Source organism: Manis javanica, chromosome 6 (genome assembly GCF_040802235.1).
Source record: "Manis javanica isolate MJ-LG chromosome 6, MJ_LKY, whole genome shotgun sequence".
Taxonomy (NCBI): domain Eukaryota; kingdom Metazoa; phylum Chordata; class Mammalia; order Pholidota; family Manidae; genus Manis; species Manis javanica.
Window position 1 is genome coordinate 35,498,074 of NC_133161.1, and position 21,836 is coordinate 35,519,909.

The 21,836-nt window shown below is 39.2% G+C and overlaps 1 protein-coding gene across 4 annotated transcripts in view; it reads left to right on the forward strand.

Moving 5' to 3' along the window:
• The first annotated feature begins 8,110 nt into the window (after nt 1–8,110).
• The window catches only part of TMEM168 (transmembrane protein 168), a 44,406-nt gene continuing 30,680 nt past the window's right edge, over nt 8,111–21,836 (forward strand). Inside the window, exons 1-2 of one of the 4 annotated variants that reach the window (XM_017656632.3) lie at nt 8,111–9,012; nt 13,254–14,509. In XM_017656632.3, the coding sequence (XP_017512121.1) occupies nt 13,382–14,509 (1,128 nt within the window). In that variant the 5' untranslated portion in view covers nt 8,111–9,012; nt 13,254–13,381. The other 3 variants (XM_017656631.3, XM_017656634.3, XM_017656635.3) reach the window with 3 other exon arrangements.

Here is a 21,836-nt window from a genome sequence, read left to right on the forward strand (position 1 = left end):
AGCTTCAGACATGACTGGTTCCTAATGGGAAGACTAAATGTCAGAGACACCAAGTCTGATATACCAAGATTTGGAAAATGTCAAATCTCCCCAAAATTAATCAATAAACCATTGCAATCTCAATCAAAATCCAAATAAGATTTTTGTATCAACTTAATAAGTTGATTAAAATTTCATAAGAGAAAATGGGCAAGAAAAAACAAAAACTTTTTGAAAAATAAACAGGATATTGATATAAAAACATACAAGCTTATAATACTATAAATAATAAGGCATAAGTGAAAAAAATGAATAGAACGGAGTAAAAAGTCCAAAAACTTTCCAATATACATACAGTTATTAAGGAAAAATGTGACATTTCAAATCAGTAGAGAAACAATGAACAATTCAATAGTGCTCAAGGTAGATGACTGAATAAATGATAATAAATATGAACAAAAAATAGGATCAGACATCTCACATAAGGAAGAATACAAGTGGAAAAAATTTAAATGACAAGGGGTTCAATTCACTAGTAATGAAGATAAGAGCAAATTAAAACAACAGATACTAATTTTCATCCATCAGCGTAACAAAAATGAAAACCCATAATATGTGCTACTGATAGTGGTATGGGAATAAAATATTCTCTTTCACTATTGTCAAAAATTTGTTATAAATTCAAAACTCTTTTTGCTGAACAATTTAGCAGTATTTACATTTTAAATATGCACATCCAGCAATGTCTAATCCACAGACATACCACTGTGTCTGCAAAGGTCACATATTCACTGAAGCACCACTCTTAGTAACAAAAAATTGTAAAGTCTAAATGTCCATCAATAGGAAAGTAGTTACTTGAATCATAGTATATACAGTTGTTTAGAAATTTTTTAAAACACAAACTCTACAGTGAATCTGTCCTATTTTGAGAACATCTCCAAGATGAATTGCTAAAAATAAAAAATTCAAAAAGCAGTACAAGGAACATAACCAAACAAAAAACAAATTTATACATTTGTATAAGAACTATTAACACATGGAAAGATGATAAGACCAATGATTCACAAAATGTAGTATGATTAAGAATGACCAAAAGGCAATTTCCTATGTCCCACTTCCATGAGATTCTGATTCAGTAGGTCTCAGTTGATGCACAGGTGCCTCTGTCTTTAACCAGCTCCCGCGTGATTGCAGGTAGGCAGTCCCTGGCCAATATGATGAGAAACACTGACTTACAAGGAGACGGTATATCAAAGAACAATACTGTTTTCTCATAGGTTTGGAAGTAGCTTTGGCAAAGTGCTGAAGGGGAACTTTCTGTTTTTACTCTCTGTAGCTTAACGTTTGAATTGTGTGATCGGGTGTAATCTGTACATTTTAAAAACAATTAAAACAAAAAAGGAAAATACAAAGAAGGCAAGTGTCTTCAGTCCCCTAACAGATAAAGTCATTGAGAAATCAAAGAAAGAAAATAATATTTTCACCCGGGGCACATCAGGGAAACCTTAGAAGAAGTGGCATTCGAAATCAGCTTTGAAGGAAAAGTTAAGGTCGGGACAAGTAAAACTAAGGAAAGAAGTATTCTAGACAGAAGAATGAGATAAAGGGACAGAAGGGATGAGGCTTCTAAGTGTAGGAATACTTCCATCTGATAGAGTTCAGGGCACTGGAGAGAAATTATTCAGAATTAAGAGTATACTAATAATTAAGGCAATATTTTAGAGGGTGTTGGTTATCAGGCTAAAGAATAAATAACTTTCATAAAAATTCTTACCACACTGAAAGAAAATTATTAAATTCTTAGGATATGTGGGAAAGTAGTGATCAGATAATGGATGGAGAAAGGTGAAGGAAAGATAAATCTCTTTACATGTAAAAGTCAAAAGTTATTGTTTTGTCTCTGTTTTTATAATTAGATGTGACAAAGATATAAGAAAGAATATTTTATTATGTGTAGGCTTCTCCCCTCCTCCCTGCTATTTAACAAGGTTTCTGGCCTCCTGGCTTAGTTCTGGGTATTAAATAAGGAGCCAGTTGGAAAACTGAAGGAGAAGGAAGATTGAAAGAAGTCCAGAGAGGCTAAGTTGATCTATATAAAAATGAAATGGTTAACAATTGAGAATTTTCTAAGTGTCAGGCCCTGTTCTAAATACTTTACACATATTAACTCATTTATTCTCACAAAAAACCCTATGAATAAATGCTATTTCTATTTTACACATGGGGAAACAGAGCTAGTAAGCATTCCAAATTCACATTCAAATGCAAACTCAGTCTGACTCTAGGACTCTTGGGTTTAACCACTACCCTATAATGCTTCTCAGAATAAACACCTAACAGCTAAGTCAGGGAGTGAGGCACAAAAGAATATAAACTACCGGAACACCTGGGACAACATGTTTTGGCAAGTATATGAATACCAGAAAAATAAAATATCAAATAGGTTCTTTAAAGTTAAATTTATAAATTAACAATATAAAATGATCGGGGACACTTCTAAAACTGCCTAGTAAAATAGGAAATCTTGGTTAAATGGTCAATATTCTGAAACATGTTCAGTTACTAAAATAAACCCAAGAAAAATAAAAACTTGAAAGACCAATAGCATGTTTTAATACCAAAGAAATACCTCTCAAAAAGACCCCACAAAACACCCTAGAACCACATGCTTCAGGACTGAGTTCCTTCAAACACATAAGATTTCCATACCAAATAATCTGTTGCACAAAACAGAAAGAAAAAAAAAAGGAAAGCCACCCAATTTGTTGAACAAACATACCACATATATTAAACCAAAAAGATAATTCTAGAAAATAAAATAGTGCACTGTTTTCACTTAAAAAGATATGAAAAATAAAATCTTGGATGCTGAATTTAAGTGCTTATTTAAAAACTGAGAATTTATTCCAGAATCAGAAAGATTAACTAATAATAGTAAAATGAGAGGTTAATATAACAGGGCATCAGTATGGGAAAACCATGAGAACATCTCAAAAGATCCTTAAAAAGAATTTGCTTTAATTGAAAACCAGTTACTGAAATAAAACACAATGAAAAACTTCTCTTCATTAACTATGAAAGCATATATTCTTTAAATATTTCCATTAAATTAATCAAGATTATACTCAAGGGTGAAAATACTAAAAGCTTTTCCATTAACCTCAGGAACATGCCAAGAATGACTGTGAGGAGGAAGCCCTGTCCCTGAATGGAAGGGCAACAAGAGGAAAGGTATCAGGAACTTTACTGCTAACTTTACCATCTGCTCTGAACACCCACTTCTTGACTGCTTTTATGTGAGGCACAAACTGCTATTAAGCCATAGTTACTGAGTTTCTGACACATGCATCTGAACCTGATCTTAAGATCTGGTTTCTGATTCAGTAGATCTGGGAGGAGGGCCTGATATTTTGTGTTTCTAACTAGTTCCCAGGCAATGCTGATGCACCTGGTCTAGAGACCACACAGAGAGAACCACTGCATTAATGGAGATAATAATTCAGTGGTTCTCAACCCTTGCTTTACATTAAAATCACTGGGAATGGGGTCAGGGAAGGTATTTAACAAAACCTGGGACTCACTCCAGAAGAGACTAATTTCATTGCTCTGGGTTGGGTCTGGGTAGGCATGTAAGTTAAAATCTTTCAAATGATTCTAAGAGATATACCAGAATTGAACATTGTGGTCCTTTTCCTACTTACTGTGAACAGCAGTAAAATGAGCTTGAAATACTGTATTCCCCTACAGAAGGGAATGATATTAAGAAAGCTGCACTTGATAGCCAAACACTTGAAGCCAAAAGACTAAGGTTTAAGTCCCTGCTCTGGAACACTAGTTTCTCTGGATCTTGGTTACTGAGATAATGAGTTATAAGAAATACATATTTGGTCATTGTCTTGCCAATGGGTGTCAGCCCCAGGAAAGTTCACTATGGATTCAATATGACCAAAGAAATGACAGTAGAGCGTTCCTGGGGTGAAAGGGTTATACCCAACTTTATTTCCACGGTGGCAGGTCAATCACCAAAATCCCATTCACTCAGAGCAAGTCTGCACGGAGCAAGCTGGTCTCTGCCTCTGGACCTCTTGGCCTGCACAGCTATCCTCTGAGCCTCTGTCCTCAGCACTGCCACCACTCCAGCCTCTGCTCTGCTCTCCGGCAGCCTTGCAGCTGTGCCACCATGTCACCCAGAGCACTGGGTGGAGCTCTTTATGCAGAGTCAATGGCAACATATTGCCCACAGGTGTGTAGTGAGTGAGCTAGTCAACCAGGGCCAGGTGAGAATCCTGGCCACAGGAACTCTCATTTTATCCACAGTCATTCATATGACCATAAACATACTTCTCAGGTATATTTGGTCTTCATCCACAGTTTCTGAAAACACTTCAGTCTTAAAGGTGCAGCAGGTGTTTTGTCATGTTAATGAAAGATTTTCGGACGCCCCCCCCACCCCAAGAGCAAGGGGCTGGAGGTAAAAATCAGCCAATGGTCAGTAATGTAGTCAGCCATGACTAAGAGCTTACTGTGCTCTGCTCTGCTCTGTTGGATCTGTTTCTCTGTCAGGAGAGAGAGCTTCTAAGCTTTGGGAACAAGAAAACCTCCATGTGCCACCGAGCCAGGCTCCAAGCTCCATGAGGATAGAAGCTCCTTTATTTGGGACCTTGCCCTATGTCTGTCTTCATCTGGCTGTTACCTCATATTCTTTACAGTGTCCTTTATTAAACTGGTAAATGTGTTTTCCTGAGTTCTGTGAGTCACTCCAGCAGGTTAATCAAACCTAAGGGGAAGGCCATTGGAACCTCTAATTCTGTAGGTCAGAAGGACAAGTAACTGCCTGGGGCTTGTGACCTCTATCTGGAGTAGGGGGCAGTCTTGTAGGATGGAGCCCTTAACCTGGGAATCTGGTGCTGTCCCCAGGCAGATAGCATCAGAATTGGGTTCTCCAACACCCTGCTAGTGTTTGACAGTTGCTTGGTGTTAGTACATGTGGGAAGACCCCCTCCCACATCTGGGGACCCAAATGGAGTTATACTACTATTACTGCTGTGTATAATATTGTTATTGCTATACATATATGTAGGAAAAAAAGATACCATTCCATTTGGTGTCAGAGGAGTGGGAATAACATTAACTTTACCTTCAAAATGGTGATGAAAATATTTACATCATTGGGATTGTGTAAAGATTTGATTATGTGATATACATGAAGGCATTTTATAATCTGTGTTAAAAAAGAAATAAAAAAGGAATAGGTTCTTATACATGGAAAACCTGAGTTAGTTTTTAGTTTAGCTCTAGAACAGGGTTGAAGAATTGAAAGAAATAGGAGGAAAAAAGAGAGAGAACATGGGAAGAAACAATGTGGAGTCATCTATGACTTCCTGCCACAGACAACTGAAATGGCTGATCAATTTATTCATTTCTCCCGCTGTAAGTGCTGCCCTCTTCCTTTCCTTGGTTTTTAAAACTCATGATTATATTTTCAACATGTGTTTCTAATCAGAAATAACTCCTTTGGGTGTAATTGCTGCATGGAGTACTCAGAACTTGCCTGCAGAGAAGCAAGTGTTGAAGAATAGATATTCCAGTTATTAGGATCATTGCACTGCCGTCAACAACTGCAGCTTGAAATCTCCTGCCGCTGAAATGGTTCCCAGGTGGCCGTTTTATATCCAGGTGTTTGGCTGAGCATGTACCAGATGTCAGAAACTGACCCGCATACTTTCAATTTCAGGATAAATAACAGGATAAATCAATTTCAGGATAAAAAAACAAAGGGGTTTAAATCATGCCCTGAGGGCTTCAGGTGCCAGACTGAGGAGTTCGAACTTCATTATGTAGCCTGTACAAGTAGTTGGTTTTAACCCAATTGTAAGTGAGACAGAGTGGTACTGTGGGGAAAGTTGGGGTTCCTATGGCCAGGATCCTCACTGAACCTAAACCACTTGATGATGTAACTGGCCTCTTGCTAGGTTACTACTTCCACACCCCTAGGCAATAAGCTATTATTGACTGAGTCACTACATGAAGAGCTCAGCCCAGTGCTCTGGGCAGAGGTAGAGACGCTAGTGCTCAACCTACCGCCGGGCCTACCGCCGGGTGAACAATCTGGGTAATAACCGTTTTGCCCCAAGAACGTTCTACTGTCATTTTTTTTGGTCACATTGAATCTATAGTGAACTTGCTCAGGGCTGAAACCCATTGGCAAGACAGATGCCCTGAGAATGTCAGCCACTGTGATGGGTTAGACTGGGGTGAGGCTGACATCAAGATGACCAGCCATAGAGGCCACTGAAGTAATTCAGGTCTTAGGACCTCAGGGTAGTGGCAATGGAAAATGAAAGGCAAGAAGTATGGTAGATGAAAATGATCAACACTTGGTCTTTATAATTGTCAGGTTGTTTTATAAATTACTGGCAGCCTTCTGCAACTAAAGATTGATGAGACCTACTGTTTCTTCCATTCCTATTAGGTAGTGACCTACAATCAGAGCAAATCTCAGACTTAATGCAATTACACAAATATTTATCAACAAACAAGCACAAAAAGCAGTACACAAACAATATTTTGTGGCAAAGTACGAAACAGAGGTCTAGACTTAGGGAGCCATTCTGAAGGAGTCAGTCTGCTAGACTCAGAAGATTCACATGTGCCACATTTATGCAAGAAGTGTCTGTACAATATTCAGGCCAGCCACATATCTTGAACACCTGTTATCTCCACAATGAAGAATTATTTATAATTTGTTATGCTAATTACATAGCTCTAGTGCAGATTTACATAGTGATATTAGAAGTACTTGTGCAACCAGCTTTATACTGAAGATTTCTGATTAGTCTTTCAAATGCTAATTACCCAACCTGGAGTATGCAGATTAAAGCTAACTCTCAAATACATACACTTCCACTGAAGTATTCTAAAGTATACCGACAAGATAACAAGCATCAGAAATAGTTTCAAGGTCACAAGGCAGAGGATCATGTTTTGGAAAGATGCAAAAGCACTGCTTTAATGAGGGGACTAGTGCTAAGGCAGAGAAAACATCTGTGGCTGTTTTAAGCAGAAAAGCCATTAGTAGCTTGCTGGAAACAGAGGCTTTGACCTACATGGCCAGAGATAACAACCAATAACAGACCACAGAACTGAGGGGAGAGGGCTCTGGGGTTGCCATAGCCATGCATGGGCATCTAGAATTATTGACCACTAATCCTGGATGTTGGAGGCTACCACTAGGACCACTTTCACTACTGTCCCAAAGTGAGGTGCGGGATTCTCCAAACACGGAATGGCGGTTGTCTTGCCAATGGGTGTCAGCCCCGGGCAAGTTCGCTATGGATTCAGTGTGACCAAAGAAATTGACAACAAAACGTTCTTTGGGGTGAAAGGGTTTATTACCTGGCTTGTTCTCCCGGTGGTAGGTCGAGCACTAGCGTCCCTGTCTCCGCCCAGAGCACTGGGCCTAGCTCTCTATACAGTGCAATAATAGCTTATTGCCTAAGGGTATGGAAGCAGTAGCCTAGCAGCAGGCCAGTTACATCATCAGGTGGTTTAAGTTCAGTGAGGATCTTGGCCATAGGAACCCCAACTTCCCCACAGGGGTTCAGGAGGTAGGAATGCAAAAAAAAACTCCTCCCCCAAAAACTTATAAATATCTGTTAACGACAAGTTGGATTAGAAATGATGTCAGTATAATCAAGTGAAAACATCTAGCACATAGTTAACATGACATTGTGTTCTGCAGAAAGCCAGAGTTACAGGTTTGAGAGCTGGGCACTGACCACATTTAGAGTTATCCATGAGACTGGAGATAATCTGACTCAAACTTTTCATTTACGTGAAAGGAAACTGAGTCTGACAGTGCTTCATCACTATATATATGGTCCCACCCTGACCCCCATCTATTAAATGAAAATGAAGAAATTCACACTGTATTGGGGAGATAGGACAAATACACAGATGACACTAATAGAAAATATGTAGGAGGAGAGAACTAGCAATTGAGGGCAGGCCCGGGCTACTGAATACTATTTTACTTAAAAATACTATATAATGTATATTTGATATATATATAATATATAATCAACTATGTACTAGGCACTGTGGGAGGCTGATTTAATGGTGAGCAAAACTGAACCATGTCCTTGTATTTGAGGAAATGAAAGTAGACTGGTGTGCAGAGTTGAATGGAGATTTATCCTAAAAAGGATAAATCATCTAAAGATTTTAAGGTATTTTTTCACATCCATGGTCTCATTTAATCCCTACAACAATCCTGTAAAGTAGGTTTTATTAGCATTCCATGTCCATATGAGAAACTGTAGTTTACAGAAATAAATTGACTTCCCTAAGAGCTCCAAGCAGTAGAAAATAATAAGGATAGAAGGCAGAGATGCCTTCTTAGGGAAGGGGAATTCATAATTTGTGAGGGCCTACATCAAGCCAGAAAAAAAATACTGGTTCACTGGATGTTCACAATAACTTTGCAAGGAATATTTCATTACCATTTTTTAAATGTAGAAACCGAGGTCGCACATAGGAAAGGGAGGAACCAGGATTCAAACTCCAAAGCCATCCGGCTCCACAGCTGTTGTGAAACGCTACCTCTAAGTAATATCCCCTTACGTTTACTCAGTGAGTTCACAGTACAAACGAAAATAAGCGCTGGAGTTTGAAGGCCTCGCATGATGCAAACCCAGTGAACAGAGAAGGGACAGGATGTAAAGAAGTGAATGGATCAGGCCAGGGCTTGGGGCGGGGCGAGGGTGGAGCTTAGGCTTGCTGTCAGTGGAGTAGAGCCGGGAACAGCGCATTAAAGGGACTTAATTAGAAAAGAAAGAGGGGAGGCTTTGAAGGCGAGCCTAGGAAGCTTGGGCTTTAGCGGGTCACAGAGCCATCATTTGCGTCATGGCTATTAAAGAGCAGCAACGCCTCCTGCAGTCATTCACAGCCCCCGTGTGGCCGTCCTGCCCCGGCTTCGGTCCGGCCCGGGGGGCCTGATCCCTCGTGGTCTCACGGCTCCCCGTTCTCCAGGTGCGGGAGGCCACGGTCAGGCCGTTCGCGCTGGCGCCGCGCGGGCCCCACCGGGGGCGCGGCGGCGGGCGGGTGTGGGCGCGGAGGGGCCGGGCCTCCGCCGGCCTCGCGGAGGGAGCGCGCCGTGCTGCTTGACCCCGGCGGCGTTCCGTACCGTCGCGGATTCGGGGGCGAGAATATGGCGGCCGCGGCCGGGCCGGTAACGGGGAAAGTTTCCAACGAGCCTGGCTGCTGCTAGTGCTCGCGGCCTCGTGCCCTCAACCCCCTTGACGCGCCACCTCTGCGCTCCGAGTCGCAGGCTCGGCCCCAAGGCCCTCCCTGACTGTCCTGGCCGCAGAGCCACCTCCGAGGGTGCGAGAGCGCTGGTGGCGGCGCCGAGTCAGGTAGGGGCCGGGAGAGAACGGCGGGCGGGAGGCCCAGGCGCGGCGGTGAGGCTGTCTTTCCTCCGGGAAGGTGAAGGTGGCGGGGGCGGACGGCAGGCGGGGGCGCCTCTCCGTCTCCCCAGCGGCTCCCAGTCGGCTGGGCGCCCAGTTCTGGTCACTTTCTTCCAAAGTAGAGAGGTAGTCGGGCCTCCCACGTCTTGTTAGATGGAAGAATTGCTGCTTTTGTGCCCTGTTGCTAAAGGATTTAATACTCGAAGTACTTACTATTCGGCTCGTATGAGATGGGCCCGAAGACTAACGAATTTATAGAATCGAAACACTGGAATTTCCCGACCCAGGCTGCTGAGCACGGTGCTTTCAGCTTTTGACACTTCCCCTAGATGCGACGAAAATAGTTTGCGTCAAGAGATGATGCACGTAATAGTGTGTTTTGGACTCGTTAACGAACCATTCCCTCGAGGTGGGACATGGAAGAGAAGTTACTGGTTTGGAGAATTTTGGATGAATTAAATCAAGGCTGGAGAACAAACCAGACATTCATGGAATCGCCCTTCGCTCTACCACTTGTTAGCTGTGGGATATTGGGCAACTTGTTTAATCTTGAGGTGATTTAAAGTTGAAACCTAAAGAAAAAAGGTGAACCAAGTGTGAGGACTAGGGTGGAGCCAGGAGGAGGGAATGGAGTGTACCCGAAGAGGGAATAGCATTGGTGCAGTTCAGAATTGAAGTCAGTATGGCTGGAGTACAGAGTTCAAGAGAAGAGGGCTAAGACATGAGGCAGGAGAATTACTCATATCAAATGTGGAGAGCCTTATAAGGCATTTTAATGAGATTAGACTTTATTGTTAAGGGTGATAGCCATTGGAGGGTCTACACTGTGGGATGACATGATGAATTTTTGGTTTTAAAAAGGATACATCACAGAGAAGGGCAAGAGGATACAGGAAGATGTTCAAGCATGAGACGGTGGCCAAAATTGGGATTGTGACCATGGGGATGGGAAGAAGTAGAAACATTTAAGAGGTCTATAAGAAGAGTGGACAGGACTTGGTGAGGATTAAACATAGGCAGTGAAGGAGAGGAGGGTGCAAGTAGTATATGGGGTTTTATAAAACACACACTGGCAGTAATTAGTTAACTCCCTCCATATGCAGGTTGACTCATGTGCTCCATTTTTATCTGTCTTTCAACTAATTTCCCACTGAATCAGGTGATGGCAGACCAGTTGGAAAGTATTGTAGTGCTTTGTCGTTTTACTCTCTGATTTAGGCTGTTTGTTTTTCGAAGGTTAGAATGGGGAAATACTTAAGTAAATTGGCCATTTAAAAATCATATACTGCCTTGTTCGTTTTGGCCCATAAGTAGGTAGGTGGCTACATATGTTCCATGATATGGATGTGTTGGGCTTTATTATTTTCATGTTTGCATTTACTTTTTTTAGGTTTTTACCTCTATTAACAGTACAAAACTAGTGCTTTTGTTTTTTATCAGATTAACATATATATATGTGTGTATGTAATTAGGGAGAGAGAATAACTGAAGACATGGAAATAGGTGAGATTGCTCTAGAAAGTATATAATGAGTGAAAAGCCTAGGTTTCAGATTGAACATCCAAAGGACGGGTTGAGAATAAAGACCCTGGAAAGAGACTGAGAAGGAGAGACCAATGAGCTTGGGAGAAAATCTGGAGACTGGTCTTTGAAAGCTGAAGGAAGGGCAGGCTTCACAAAGGAATCATGTCAAAGGTTGTTCGAAGAATGTGCAGGATAAGGAGTGAAAAGTACTCATTAGATTTAGAGACTTAAGGGTCATTTTAGAGCTTGGTAGAGCAGTTGTGTGGTGCAAAACATGGTTTAGTGACATGAGAAGTGAAGCAATCAAATATTAGCTGTCAAAAGGACAGAAGATCTAATTTGGTAGAGGAGATGAGGATGAGTGAGGATTGGTTTTGTTTCTGTTTCATTTTTGGTTTTTGCTACTGTTTTTAAAAAGAGTTGCGCAAATGTTTGAGTGCTAATGGACAAGAGAAGAATGGGAGTTTGAAGAGAGGAGAGAGCATGAAGTTCTGGAAGAGACCGAGGGGAAAAGATAACAGTATGGCTGAAAGATTTAGCCTGAGGTAGGGAAGGGATGCCCTTTTGTATCAGGATGTCTGTATGTAAGTGGAGGTGGGTTTGTGGGGTTGGAATCCCAAGCTGCCTTCTCTTGGAGACAAGTCCTCTGGTGAGAATGCAGTGTGAAGTGGGTATCAGATTTGAGTCTAGGGAAGAGAGGTTTGGCTAGTCACAGAGAAGGGGAGAAGGTGTTGACCAAAGAAACAGAGAAGGATGTCTTATGAATGGAGTGGAAACCATTTAACCTGGTGTGGTATGTGATTTTCCCCCCACCTCCAGCAGTGTTCAGTCACCGGAGCCAACCATACCACCAATGCTTTGAGGATGTATATTCCAACATATTTGTTGAATGATTATATAACACCCAGGAGTGATGTTAAAAAAAATACAGTGCACTCTAGATTTTACCAGTTTCTCATACTTAAGTAAAAAAGATAAAGCCAGAATATACCAACATTTTCTTTATTAGTATATAGTATCTCAAATAAGAAATTATTGAAAGAAAATGTGATTGAGGAGAATCAGTTAGAATACTTAGTTAAATAGATATAGTTGTAGAAAATGTACTTGTTGAACATAATAGAGGTAGATTTAATAATAATACTTGGAACCTCCCAGAGACTCTAAGGTTGTCACCAAGTGATATTTTTCTCCAGCCAAATGGGTAATTATGCATTAATTCCAGGTTATCTCATATGTTTCTGTTGGGGGTTTCTTTTAGTGTCCTGCTATTAAGAAAGTATAAATAAACTAATCATAAACCAGCTACTTTTCGAATTTTTATCAGGTTTAGTTCTCCATGGATACTCTGTGTGACCATGAGCCGTTGCATGGATCAGTTCTTCTGAAACAGTATACTAGATAATTTGAAGATATATCTAGTAGATAATTAAATCATTTTGTGATCACTGTTGTGTTTTAAGTGCAACTTGTAGGGGCACTTAGATTGAAATACTTATCTGGGTCTTTTAATAAATAATCATTGTAGTAACTTTAAAAGTAAAATTATGAAGTTTTTAATTTACTGTATCATAACAATTGGTCAGCATTCCAACTTTTCAATTTTGACTAGGAAGGTCGGGAATTGGTTTGCTACAGAGATGGTATTTAGATTTGGAAAGTGGGTTTTATAAAGTAATTTAATAGAGATAAAAGTACAGTGAAAATTATGAATCAACTTTAGGAACTGAGTAACTTTATACAGTTAAACTTTACTTCTAGTAAGATTTTTAAAGACTTAAGACTATAGTATTTTAGAGCTGCCTTGTAAAAAGATGTAGAGGATTTTATGCAGGGAGTAATGGTCACTTTTATTGAATACTGCTGCTTTTCAAATAAGACGATGAAAGTCCCTCATTGTGTTTAAAAACTGAGTAGCTTTTTATTGTGGCAAACCCATCTGCTATAGTCTAAGCTAAATAGAATATTCACATTAGCTCTTGTTGAAAAAGCAGATACTGGAATAAGAATGGATTAGACTAATTCCTCACCATCTCTCGAAAAAGTTTCATCAATGGTGATTTAGTCATGCAATCCTAGCATATTATGAATAAGCACCACCATTATTGTTTGGATAAAATGGAGAGTTTCTAAGCCAGAAACAGTATCATTAAGGTATACGCAAGTCAGTTTCAACTGGATTTTAAAACAAACTTTATTTCTCACTTACTATTTTGTATAAAAAAGATACATGTGAGAGGTAAATTATGTAAAATTAACACTGAAATATTTTTTTCTTTTTAGATCACTATAAGGAAAAACTCCACCCAAGAAAATGCTGAAATAGGAGTTACAGTACATTGGATTTGCTGGATGAAATACAAGGAGTTAACTTTTGGAACTTGGCAAGAAAGCCCAAATTGCCAGATTACATGTGTAAATCACTGCGTTACTGCTTTAGTCATTGTCTCTATTTAGTAATGACAAGACTGGAAGAAGTAAACCGAGAAGTGAACATGCATTCTTCAGTGCGGTATCTTGGCTATTTAGCCAGAATCAACTTCCTGGTTGCTATATGCTTAGGTCTTTATGTAAGATGGGAAAAAACAGCAAATTCCTTAATTTTGGTAATTTTTATTCTTGGTCTTTTTGTTCTTGGAATTGCTAGCATACTCTATTATTACTTTTCAATGGAAGCAGCAAGTTTGAGTCTCTCCAATCTCTGGTTTGGATTCTTGCTTGGCCTCCTATGTTTTCTTGATAATTCATCCTTTAAAAACGATGTGAAAGAAGAATCAACCAAATATTTGCTCCTAACCTCCATAGTATTAAGGGTATTATGCTCTTTGGTGGAGAGAATTTCTGGTTATGTCCGTTATCGACCCACTTTACTAACCACAGTTGAATTTCTGGAACTTGTTGGATTTGCTGTTGCCAGCACAATTATGTTGGTGGAGAAGTCTTTGAGTGTTATTTTACTCGTTGTAGCTTTGGCCATGCTGCTTATTGACCTGAGAATGAAGTCTTTCCTAGCTATTCCAAACTTAGTTATTTTTGCAGTCTTACTGTTTTTCTCCTCATTGGAAACTCCCAAAAATCCAGTTGCATTTGCATGTTTTTTTATTTGCTTGATAACTGATCCTTTCTTTGACATTTATTTTAGTGGACTTTCAGTGACTGAAAGATGGAAACCCTTTTTGTACCGTGGAAGAATTTGCAGAAGACTTTCAGTAGTTTTCACCGGAATGATTGAGCTTACATTTTTTATTCTTTCAGCATTTAAACTTAGAGACACTCATCTCTGGTACTTTGTAATACCAGGCTTTTCCATTTTTGGAATTTTCTGGATGATTTGCCATATTATTTTTCTTTTAACTCTATGGGGGTTCCATACCAAATTAAATGACTGCCATAAAGTATATTTTACCCACAGGATAGATAGCAATAGCCTTGATAGAATCATGGCATCTAAAGGAATGCGTCATTTTTGCTTAATTTCAGAGCAGTTAGTTTTTTTTAGTCTTCTTGCAACAGCAATTCTGGGAGCAGTTTCCTGGCAGGTAAGTTTATAGTTTGTTTATTATGTCAGTGTCTCTGATGTGTGAAAAATGCTTCCTGCAAGAGTAGAATTATTAGAATTGAAAGATCAAGTTCCTGATTTTTAAAGGGGATTCTTTTTTGGCACTTAATTTTGTTCATGGAATTGAAGTAATGAATATTGATGAGATAATTTGGTTTGATGTCTAGCAAAGAGGTACTGAATGTTAGGAATACTCAGCATGTGACGTGCCTCCTACCTTGTGATTGTTCATTAATGAAATACTCAGATTAAAGATCCTTAGAATATTAATATTTGAAGGTGGCTTAGAGATTACACTCCAGTCCTTTTTCACAAGGAAGCTGAAAGCCCGAGAAGACGTATCCAGTCACTAGTTCTATCCAGAACCAGGTTACCTAGCTTCTGTCTAGTCCATTGGTCTCCTTACTATGGGACGTTTCTCTTACATAGTCATTTCCCTAAAGAGTTTTTATAACACAATTTTATATAAGACATGATTATAACAACAACATATTAGGTTCTTATTTATTGACTAGAGGTTCTCCTAAGAAAGAAAAAATAGATTTTGCAATACATTTTCTGCCCACAATATGTTTAAAAAGAAAAAAAGGTGTATTGTAGAAAAAGATATTCAAACTGTCTGTCTGGAGTTTATAGTATTAACGTGCCCAAAGGTCTGTTGTAGACAAAGACATTCAAACTGTGTGTTTGGAGTTTATATCCATAGTATTAACAAGCCCATTCTTTCATCCTTTGAATATGTATTGACTGTACTGTGTCAGGTACTGTATTGGGTGCTGAAGATCTCAAGATGAGTGAGAAATGTCTCTGCCCTTAGTGTGATCTCTATAATGAGAGGGGGTCAGAGACAGGCATGGAAACAATTATTACTACAGTGTGATAAATGTTATAATTTGACTACCTCAGGTTGGGATGTAAGGCATAAAGGAAGGTCAGCTCTCTGTCGTGCACTTCTCTGCTTTGCACTGGGTAGTTGCTGCAGAGTGAGCTCTAGCTGTATTTGAAGGGAGATGTGGAGACTTGCCTGGGCGTGTGTGTGTGAGGGTGAGCAGGGCAGGGAGCCTGTATGAGAGCCAGCCAGATGACAGAAGCATCATGGGTGTTGCCTGAGGATACCCTCCTCACTTTACCTCACTTGCTAGGAACTATTAGAATGATGACAACGGTGATGGATGATATCGGAAACTTTAGCAAGAGCTCTCTTCCTCGCCTTTCTACCTCCTGTTAGCTCCTTTCCCGTCACTACTCCTGTTTTCTTTTCTAAATCAGCCTCATTCATGCTTAACAACTTTGCCAGATCATCAGTTCTTGTTAACCAGATATTTTCTAAGTTACCAAATTCTTGTTTTCTGTACAGTGTTATGTACCACTGGTGGTACACAAAAGCTTTCCAAGGAGTATGTCAACAAAGACACTTTAAAGACAATCAATTTCCATATTCTTACCTTCCATACTACTCTCACAGATGATCTGCTTGAGAATGCCCCTCAATTTAGGCGTGGAATAGTACCTCACTGTGGTTTTAATTTGCATGTCTCTAGTTACTAATGACAATGGTCTTTCGATAATCTTTTAATGTGACTACCAGTCATTCACTTACCTTTGTTGTTAAAGTATTCAAATCTTTTGGCCATTATTAAAATTGGGTTATATTTTCTTATAATGGAATTTTAAGGGTTCATTTTATACTCTGCATACAAGGCCCTTATCAGACACATGTTTTGGAAATGTTTTCTCCTAGTCTGTGGCTTACCTTTTTTTTCTTGATGATGCCTTTTGAAGAGTATAGGTTTTTAATTTTATGAAGTAGAGTTTATCAATGTTTTCTCTTATGCGCTGTGCTTTTACAATTATATCTAATAACTTTTTGCTCATCCCTACATCACATAGATTTTTCTCCTGTAGTAGTTTTCTTCTGGTAGCTGTATAATTATAATCTTTACATTTAGGTGTATAATCAATTTTTAATTTTTGTTTATAGTATGATGGCTTTCTAATTGTTCCAGCACCATTTATTGAAAAGACTGTCTTTTCCCCTGCTGAATTGCCTTGGCATCTTTGTCCAAAATCAATTAAATATAAATGTAAGATGAAAGGTACAGCATAGGGAATATAATTAAAGAACATACATATATGCATATGTATGTAAGGTTTTATTTCTGAGCTTTTTTGTTCCACTGGTCTACCTGGTCTATACCAATACTATGCTGTCTGACAAGATATTTTCTAATTTCCTTGAAATTTATTTGACCTAGGGTTATTTAAAAGTTTGTTGTGTGATACTGTAATATTTGGGGGATTTCTCACAATTCTTTTTGATACTGATTTCTAATTCCATATGATTGGAAAACATGGTTTGTATGATTTTAGTCTTTTATTAAGACTTGTTTGTGACCAGGCTTGTGTTTTATTCTGAAGAATACGCCATGTTTACTTGAAAAGAATCGAGTATTCTGCTCTTTCTGGATATAGTTTTATATAAATATCAGTTAGGTCAACTTGATTGGTTGGTTTTATGCATATATCTATATCCTTGCTGATTTTGTGTCTGATGGTATCAATACTGAGAGAGAGATATTGGAAATTCCATTCCAGTTGCTAAATTGTCATTTTGTTCCCTCGTGTATTTTGGGGCTGTGTTCTTAGGTGGTGGTATATACCTTTACTTATACCTTATTAATTAATTTATTTTTTGGTATCATTAATATACAATTACATGAACAACATTGTGGTTACTCTTCCCCCCATTATCAAGTCCCCACCACATACACCATTACAGTCACTGTCCATCAGCATAGTAAGAAGCTATAGAATCACTGCATGTCTTCTCTGTATATACTGCCTTCCCCATGTCCCCAACCCCCTACATTATGTGTGCTAATCATAATGCCCCTTTTTCCCCTTATCCCTCCCTTCCCCAACCCCCGTCCCCAGTCCCTTTTCCTTTGGTAACTGTTAGTTCATTCTTGGGTTCTTTGAGGCTGCTGTTGTTCTGTTCCTCCAGTTTTGCTTGTTGTTATACTCCACAAATAAGGGACATCATTTCGCACTTGTCTTTCTCCAACTGGCTTATTTCACTGAGCATAATATCCTCCAGCTCCATCCATGTTGTTGCAAATGGTAGGATTTGTTTTCTTCTTATGACTGAATAGTATTCCATTATGTATATGTACCACATCTTCTTTATCCATTCATCTACTGGTGGACGCTTAGGTTGTTTCCATGTCTTGGCTATTGTAAATAGTGCTGCGATAAACATTCTTGGTTATTGTAAATAGTGCTGCATATGTCTTTTTCAAAATGGGCTCCTGCATTTGTTAGGGTAAATTCCTAGGAGTGGAATTCTTGGGTCAAATGGTATTTCTATTTGTAGATTTTTGAGGAACCTCCATACTGCTTTCCACAAAGGTTGAACTAATTTACATTCCCATGAGCAGTGTAGTAGGGTTCCCCTTTCTCCACATCCTCGCCAACATTTTTTGTTGTTTGTCTTTTGGATGTTGGCCATCCTAACTGGTGTGAGGTGATATCTCATTGTGGTTTTAATTTGCATTTCTCTGATGATTAGTGATGCAGAACATTTTCATGTGCCTATTGACCATCAGATTCTCTTGTTGGGAGAAGTGTCTGTTCAGCTCCTCTGCCCATTTTTTAATTGGGTTATTTACTTTTTGTTTGTTGAGGTGCATGAGCTCTTTATATAATTTGGATGTCAACCCCTTATCGGATATGTCATTTATGAATATATTCTCCCATACTGTAGGATGCCTTTTTGTTCTATTGATGGTGTCCTTTGTTGTACAGAAGCTTTTTAGTTTGATATAGTCCCACTTGTTCATTTTTGCTTTTGTAGTTATACCTTTTTAATATATTACCTTTTTATCATTTTCATAAAAGCAAAATTGAGGGATGACAGCATGAGAGGTGAGGCAGAGACCTCCTCCTAAAACTGCATATAATACGAAAATATAATTAATACAACTAATCCTGAAAGAGCAACAAGAAAGGTGGCTGCACCAGACTGCAAACACCTGGAGAAAAGGGCAAACCTCACCGAACAGGGTAATGTACCAAAGCTTTGACCCAGTGGGGCCCAAGCCTTTCCCGCACCCCAACTCACCAGCAGGAGAAAGCGAAACAGAGTGGAGAGGGAGTTGAGGCCTGGAACTGCTGAACACAAAGCCCTGGAGATCTGCTCTGGGAGCATGAACCTACATTGCATGGTGCTCTTGTGATTGAGTAGGGTTGGAAAGCTAAGACAGGTGGAATACCTGGAGACACGGAGATTCCAGCTGCTTGTGGAAAACAGGGATTCATATCCAGCTGATATGGGTGGGCAGTCTGAGAGACTTCCTAAAAGTCTCTTCCTAAAAGTCTCTTCCTAAAAGAGAGGGCTGCTAAAGGGGCAAGGATTGCATAGAGCTTACTGCTCAGGATGAAAGAACAGGTAGACAAAATTGTCTGGGTGCGCTCTGCCCAGCAGGTTCGGAGCTTAAACAATCTTCAGGCACTCCATCCCCCTGGCTTGCTATGTAGCTTGAAGGCCCCCCACCATGATATGCAGCCTGCTGTGTCTTCCTCCTGGCTAGCATTATCTGACTCAGGCTTGCAAACCAGCAACCCCTGCCCTGGCATCAGGCCAGCCAGAGGGAAGCCCTGCCTATGGCAGCTATGAACACAAAGCATAGAGGCTTACAACTCTGTGTTCAGCCCACTGGCTCTGGCCCACTGGTTCTAGCAGTGGAGACAGGCATAGCAGCCAGGAAACAGGAAACAGCTCTTTCCTCCCTCCAGGCACCAATACCGCTCCCCTGCGACACCCAACATTGCTTCAGGGGCTGAGCAGGTCCAGAGAGTAAAGCTTCTGGGCACTAGAGGGCACCACAGACAAATTAATGAAACGTCAAAGGAACGTAGTTCAGAGCAAACTTATGAATACACCTGAGAAAGATTCAAATGAAATCGACCTCATGAATCTTCCTGAAAGAGATTTCAAAATAAAAATCATTAACATGCTCATGGAGGTACAGAAAAATATTCAAGATCTCAGAAATGAATTTAGGACAGAGATCCACTTGTTGAAGAACACAGTGGAAGGTATCAAAAGCAGATTAGATATGGTGGAGGAGTCAATAAATAGAAATTAGGGAAGAGGAATACAAAGAAGCTGAGCCACAGAGAGAAAAAAGGATCTCTAAGAATGAAAGAATACTGAGAGAACTGTGTGACCAATCCAAATGGAACAATATTCATATTATAGGGGTACCAGAAGAAGAAGAAGAAAGAAAAAGAGATAGAAAGTGTCTCTGAGGAAGTAATTGCTGAAAACGTCCCCAGTCTAGGGAAGTAGATAGTCTCTCAGGCCATGGAGGTGCACAGATCTCCCAACACATGGGACTCAAGGAGGGGACAAGACCAAGACATATAATAATTAAAATGGCAAAGATCAAGGATACGGACAGACTATTAAAAGCAGCCAGAGAGAGAAATATTTTATCCAAATTATTCAAATACTTTATTTATTCACTTTGGTTGCTTCCTTATCTTGGCTATTATAAGTAATGTGGCAATAAACATAGGGGTACATATATCTTTTTGGATCAGGGATTTTGTTTTCTTTGGGTAAATTCCCAGAAGTGGAATTACTGGGTTGTATGGTATTTCTATTTTTAGTTTTTTGAGGAAACTGTATTATGTAGCTTTCCACAGTGGCTGCACCAATTTACATCGCCACCAGCAGTGTAGTAGGGTGCCCATTGCTTCACATCTTTGCCAACACTTACTTCTTGTCTTTTGGATAGTTGCCATTCTAACTGGTGTGAGGTGATATCTCATTGTGGTTTTGATTTGCATTTCCTTGGTGATGATTGATGTGGAGCATCTTTTCATGTGCCTGTTTGCCATCTGTATTTCTTCTTTGGAAAAATGTGTGTTCAGGTCCTTCACCATTTTTTAATCAGGTTATTTTTGGGGGTTTCATTTGTTCTTTCTTTTCTAGTTTCTTTGATTGTGAGTATAGACTTTATTTGAGATTGTTCTTTTTTCTTGAGGTATGCCTGAATTTCTGTACTTCCCTCTTAGAACTGCTTTTGCAGTGTCCACAAATTTTGGACTGTTGTATTTTTGTTTTCATTTGTCTCCATGTATTGCTTTATTTGTTCTGATTTGTTCATTGATCCATTGATTATTTATTATTTAGAAGCATGTTGTTTAGCCTGCATGTGTTTGTGGGCTTTTTGTTTTCTTTGTGTAATTTATTTCTAGTTTCATTCCATCGTGGTCTGAGAAGTTGCTTGATACAACTTAAATCTTTTTGAATTTATTGAGCTGCTTTTTGTGGACTAGTATATGATCTATTCTGGAGAACATTCCATGTACAATTGAGAAAAATGTGTATCCTGCTTTTGGGTGGAGTGTTATGTAGATACCTGTTAAGTCCATGTGATCTAATGCATTGTCCAGTGCCTTTGTTCCCTTATTTATTTTCTGTCTGGTTGATCTACTGATGTGAGTGGTGTGTTAAAGTCTCCTAAAGTGAATGAGTTGTAGTCTATTTCCTCCTTTAATTTTGTTACTATTTGTTTTACTTATTTAGATGCTCCTATATTGGGTACATAATTATTTATAATGGTTATATCCTCTTGTTGGACTGACCCTTTTGTCATTGTAATGTCTTTCTTTCTTTGTCCTGTTAGTTTCTTTGGTTTGAAATCAATTTTATCTGATAATAAGTCCTGCTACTCCTGCATTTTTCTCCCTATTTTTTGCATGAAATATATTTTCCCATCCCTTCACTTTTAGTCTGTTTATGTCTTTGGGTCCAAAATGAGTTTCTTGTAGGCAGCATAAAGATGGGTTTTGTTTCTTTATCCATTCTGTCACTCTGTCTTTTGGTGCATTCAGTCCATTTACATTTAAGCTAATTATTGATAGGTATGTACTTACTGCCATTTTATTAATTATTTTGTAGTTGTTTATATCATCCCTCTCTGTTCCTTTCTTCCTCTCTTATTATACTCTTGTTATTTGATATTTTCTTTAGTGTTGTGATTGGATTTCACTTTAATTTTTTGTGTATCTGTTTTAGGTTTTAGGTTTGTGATTACCATAAGGTTCAAGGATAGCTTTCTAAGTATATAAATGTCTATATTAAGTTGATGTTTGCTCTATTTCAAACACAATCTAAAATTACTACTTTTTTTCTTCCTCCACACTTTGTGTTGGATGTCATAATCTGCACTTTATGTGTATCCCTTGACTGATTTTTTGTATAGTTGGTTTTACTACTTTTGTTTTGTTTAAATTTT